The 5,658-nt window shown below is 53.9% G+C and overlaps 1 protein-coding gene across 1 annotated transcript in view; it reads left to right on the top strand.

Annotated features, from left to right (window-relative positions):
- Positions 1-809: 809 nt before the first annotated feature.
- LOC108521045 (cytochrome P450 2J2-like) overlaps positions 810-5,658 on the top strand; it is a 20,072-nt gene continuing 15,223 nt past the window's right edge. Inside the window, 2 exon segments of the mRNA XM_017860610.1 lie at positions 810-1,076; positions 4,330-4,483. Coding sequence (XP_017716099.1) covers positions 1,006-1,076; positions 4,330-4,483 — 225 coding nt within the window. The 5' untranslated portion in view covers positions 810-1,005.

Genomic DNA, 5,658 nt, shown 5'->3' with positions numbered 1-5,658 from the left:
CTGGACTGTGACATCTTTCTCTTGTTTGGGCACTGGTACAGTAGTTCTATGAGGCAATCTGCTAAAATGATCTCCATTGTACAAATGAGAAGCTGAGGCAAGAGGAGGCTAAATAATTGCCTAAGGTCACAAAACCAGTAAGAGGTAGAACTGGGATTTAAACTCCAGCAGTCTGGTTCCAAGATAGTTGAAACCTAAGAGAAGGCTACATAGTTGAATATGGTGGCACCGCTGTAGTTCTAGAGACTCAGGAGGCTGTGACAGGACAATTGGTTGAGCCCAGGAATTTGAGGTTACAGTGAGCTATGATCACGCCACTGCACTGCAGCCTGGGTGACACAGTGAGATACTGATGAAAGAAAGAAAGTAAGAAAGAAAGAGAGAGAGAGAGTGAGACAGAGAGGGAGAAAGAAAGAAAGAGAGGGAGGGAGGGAGGGAGGGAGGAAGGAAGGAAGGAAGGAAGGAAGGAAGGAAGGAAGGAAGGAAGAGAGAAAGAGAAGGAGAGAAAGAAAGAAAAGAAAGGAGAAAGAAGGAGGCCAGGCATGGTGGCTCACGCCTATAATCCCAGCACTTTGGGAGGCTGAGGTGGGAGGATACCTGAGTTCAGGAGTTCAAAACCAGCCTGGCCAACATGGTGAAACTCCATCTCTATTAAAACTACAAAAATTAGCTGGTCGTGGTGGTGGGCGCCAGTAATCTCAGCTACTCGGTACTCGGGAGGCTGAGGCAGGAGAAAGAACCGAGAAAGAGAGAGAGGGGAGAGAGAGAGAGGGCAGGGGGGCGAGAGGAGAGAGAGAGAGAGAGAAGGCTACAGAACTGACCACTGAGGAACATGGGGATTCAGTGCAAGCTGAAGAGACCTCAGGAAGGCTGCTGCGCATCTGGGCAGAGGAGAGCAGGAATAGGAGCCCAGCCTCAGGCACGCTGAGGCGGAAGAGAATGTCCTGATGGGAGACACTGCCACTGCTAGCGGCTGCCTGCCCCTTGTCCCTTCTGAGCTGAGCCATGCAGTTAGCTGACCCTGCCAGGAAGAGGCTGAGAAGAGCCTCACCAGGGATGAGCTGCGAGGGCCAGAGGTGAGGATGATGCTGACATAGGAGTGAAGGTGTCCCACCCTGTTCCAGGCCACAGCCCTGCCACCCTGGTGAGTGGCTTGGCCCAGGTGTGACTGGTGTGACCAAATGGATTTACTCTACTGGGGAAGGGCTCCTGGGTTTACCTCCCTCCACGACAGTGCCTGGGAGCACCGCCATAAAAGCCTGGCCAGGCGCCTGGGAGAGCCGGGACCAAGAAGCGAAAGTGAGAAGAGGAGACACAGGACCAAGGAGATGCTCTCCCTGCTCAGTGGGCTGGCTTTACTTGCCATCTCCTTCCTGCTCCTGAAACTTGGCACCTTCTGCTGGGACAGGAACCGCCTTCCTCCTGGCCCACTCCCCTTCCCCATCCTTGGAAACCTGTGGCAGCTGCGATTTCAGCTGCACCCAGAGACACTGCTCCAGGTAGGAAGTCTGTGCGAAAGCTGCAGGCCCTAAAGGGGTGGACAGATGAACCCCTCCTCTCTCTCAGCCCAGCGGCACTGGAGACAGAAAGAAGGAACTGGTCAGACACGTGTGGGGTGAATCCTGGTCTTGCCATTCATTAGCTGGGAGGCTTTGAGCCTCAATTTCCTCACCTGTCAAATGCAGGGTGGTAGGGGGATTGCAAAAATTGTGGACTTTGTGCAGAATCTAAGAAGTCTAATCTAAGAAATTCTGAGTGCAGTGGAAGTCCACTGCCAATGGAACAGGATGGCAAAAACCACTGAACAGAATTCGACTCCAGGAGAGCACTGTGTGTGGCTGGAAGAAGTTTTCTGCAAAACCACTTGCGATGGGAGTTGGGGGAAATGGGACCCCCACAAGGGCACATTCAAGTGATGTTACTCAAGGAATCACTGCACAAAGTCACTACCAGGGTAGCTGGAGCCTCAGCTGAAGGGCGCTGTTGGATTGAGTGGGTGGAGCTGGGTTGCTGCTGAGAACGATGGCAGGCAGGACACTGTCTTTCCTGAGGCCATGCTCAGCCCTCTTCTTAATCACACTCAACAAAATTTTTTAAAATATCTGGTTGGCGGCCGGGCGCGGTGGCTCAAGCCTGTAATCCCAGCACTTTGGGAGGCCGAGGCGGGCGGATCACAAGGTCAGGAGGTCGAGACCATCCTGGCTAACACGGTGAAACCCCATCTCCACTTAAAAAAAATACAAAAAATTAGCCGGGCGAGATGGCGGCGCCTGTAGTCCCAGCTACGCGGGAGGCTGAGGCAGGAGAATGGCGGGAACCCGGGAGGCGGAGCTTGCAGTGAGCTGAGATCCGGCCACTGCACTCCAGCCCGGGCGACAGAGCGAGACTCCGTCTCAAAAAAAAAAAAAAAAATATCTGGTTGGCGCTGTCAGACAATTATGATCCTCAGGCTTCCCACGCAGTGGAAAGAGCACTGTACTGGGACTCAGGAGACCTGGGTTCAAGGTCCTCATCTTTTACTGTCTTTTTTGGCCTCTGTTTTTTGGGGTTTTGTTTGTTGGTTGGTTGGTTGTTTTTGAAATAGAGTCTCCCTCTGTTGCCCAGGCTGGAGTACAATGGCACAATCTCAGCTCACTGCAACCTCCGCCTCCCAGGTTCAAGCGATTCTTCTGCCTCAGCCTCCCGAGTAGCTGGGATTACAGACCTGCACCACCACGCCCTGCTAATTTTTGTAATTTTAGTAGAGACGGGGTTTCACCATGTGGGCCAGGCTGGTCTCAAACTCCTGACCTCGGGTGATCCACCCGCCTTGGCCTCCTGAGTGCTGGGATTATAGGCGTGGGCCACTGCGCCTGGTCTGGCCTCTGTTTTTTAACTCATAAAATGGAGATAAAGAGCCTACCTGCACACTTATACCGAGGGTGGACTCAAATAAAATATGTAAAGCCCACGTGGGACATCAAGTTCTGGAGAAACTGGTTATTTACTATCATCTGTAAATTGGTTAGAACATTGCCACCTCCCAGGATTAATGGGGTGAAAGTGCTGGGCCCTGACTATTCCAAGTGCACCGGGTGGGCCTGTGACCCAGGGCTTGGCTTGGCTTGCCTGGGGAACAGGGCTGGAGTCACTCTGAGAAGGTGCTCCTGCGGTAAGTGTCACCCCGTCTCTCCACAGCTGGCACAGACCCACGGCAGTGTGTTTGTTCACCGTGTGGGTGAGCCCGATCCCCATCATGGTGCTGAGTGGCTTCCGGGCGGTGAAGGAAGTGCTGGTCTCCAACTTGGAGCAGTTCTCGGGCAGGCCCCTCACCTCGCTCTTCCAGGACTGTTTGGAGAACAAGGCAGGGCTGCCCCTCCTGCTGGGGAGGGGGAGGCGGCTAGATGGTCACTACACTCAGGGAATCGGGGCTAGCCCAGAGCTGTTAACAGAGAGGGGACTGCCAGGAGGACTTGTGTGAGGGGAGAGGGTGGTATGACAAGGAACCAGCTCTGGGGGTTCAAAGATCTGGATTCAAGTCTCAACCCAAGCCCTGGCCAGCTCCATGACCCCGGGCAAGTCGGCCTCACTCTCTGCCCCTCAGTGGGCTCCTGTGTAGATGGGGATGACGATGGCTCTACATCCTGAGAATGTGGGGAGGTGATTAAGTGGCCAAAATACCTGATAGTGCCCGTTCAGTGCCTGGTTCAGCAAACAGCCTTGTTCCCGCCTTGCCTCTCCCCAGAACCCCTCCTCCCCTGCGTTCTTTTGTTTTTTTTATTTGACCCGGAGTCTCATTCTGTCGCCCAGGCTGGAGTGCAGTGGAACGATCTTGGCTCACTGCAACCTCCCCGTTCTGGCTTCAAGCAATTCTTGTGCCTCAGCCTCTCGAGTAGCTGGGGTTACAGGCACATACCACCACGCCCAGCTAATTTTTTTGTTTTAATTTTTTTGTAGTAGAGACCAGGTTTCAGCATGTTGGCCAGGCTGTTCTCGAACTCCTGACCTCAGGTGATCCACCCGCCTTGGCCGCCCAAAGTGCTGGGATTACAGGTGTCAGCCACCGCGCCTAGCACCCTGCATTCTTTATCTCCTCTTTCATTTCTTGTGGGGACTCTTAAAGGAAAAATCGTGTTGGTGGACTGGGGGAGGGCATAGCTGAGACCACCTTGAGGGCACCAAGCTCACTGACCACTCCCTCAAATGCCCCTCAGCCCCGGGGCAGAGTATCATCCCAGAGGTGATTCTGGGGTATGCCCTCCAGGCCCGGCCCCCGTGAGAGCCAAGTGGTCTTGGTCTGGGAGGCTGGGATGGCTACTGACTGTCCACCCCACTCTGCCCCGGACCCAGGCATCATCTGCAGCAGAAGGCACATGTGGTGGCAACAGAGACACTTCTGCCTGGTGACGCTTCAAGGGCTGGGCCTAGGCAAGCTGGCGCTGGAGGTGCAGCTGCAGAAAGAGGCAGCAGAGCTGGAACTTCAGAGCCTTCCGCCAGGAACTCGGTAAGTAGCAGGCTGGCGGCAGGCCTACCCTCACCCCCTCTCCCCACGCACACACACACCCCTGCAGAGGAGGCAAGCCTCACTGCATAGGCGTGTGTGTGTCCAGGAAGCCTCAGAACATTAATAGCAATTTTAAGCTCCATCAAGTAGGAGTTTCTCTAAGATGGGTGGACAGAGGCCCAGGAATGGCCAAGGTCACTGGGAAGCCAGAACCCTCCTTGACAGCTGGGGAAGTCTCCTCCACCAACATCCAAGGCGGCCAGGCACGGTGGCTCCCCCGTATAATCCCAGCACTTTGGGAGGCAGAGGCAGGCGGATCACCTGAGGTCAGGGGTTTGAGAGCAGCCTGGCCAACATGGTGAAACCTTGTCTCTACTAAAAATATAATTAGCTGGGTGTGTTAGGCTAATCCTGTAATCCCAGGTACTCTGGAGGCTGAGGCAGAAGAATCGCTTGAACCCGGGAGAAGGAGGCTGCAGTGAGCTGAGGTCATGCCATTGCACTCCAGCCTGGGCCACAGAGCAACACTCCATCTCAAAAAATAAATAATAAATAAAATAACAAAATACTAACAAACAAATCATCCAAGGCGTCTCATACCTCTAGCCACTGGCACATGCTGTTCCCCTTCCAGAACATCCTAGCCCATGTCCCTTCCCTCCGCATGAGAAACCACTGCTCCTTCCTCCAGACCAGCTGTGGTCACCTGCCCTGAGAAATCCTCCTGAATGCCAGGCTCCCAAACCTTTTTATTCCCTGCTGTGACATAGCTGCCCACGTTCTGTTGTCATTCAAATGGCTGTCTGTCTCCCATGCTTCTCTCTGACCTGGCTCATAGAAAGTGCTTGGTAAGCACTTGGGTTTTTTTGTTTTTGTTTGTTTTGTTTTGTTTTGTTTTTGAGATGGGGTTTCGCTCTTGTTGCCCAGGCTGAGTGTAGTGGCGCCATCTCGGCTCACTGCAACCTCTATCCCCCGGGTTCAAGTGATTCTCCTGCCTCAGCCTCCCAAGCAGCTGGGATTACAAGTGCATGCCAGGCTGGGCGAGGTGGCTCAAGCCTGTAATCCCAGCACTTTGGGAGGCCGAGATGGGCGGATCACGAGGTCAGGAGATCGAGACCATCCTGGCTAACACGGTGAAACCCCGTCTCTACTAAAAATACAAAAAAACCTAGCCG

This window comes from Rhinopithecus bieti, unplaced genomic scaffold (genome assembly GCF_001698545.2).
Source record: "Rhinopithecus bieti isolate Rb0 unplaced genomic scaffold, ASM169854v2 scaffold_55189, whole genome shotgun sequence".
Taxonomy (NCBI): Eukaryota; Metazoa; Chordata; class Mammalia; order Primates; family Cercopithecidae; genus Rhinopithecus; species Rhinopithecus bieti.
Note: the sequence above shows the minus strand (reverse complement) of the source record. Positions and strands in the feature narration are given on the sequence as shown.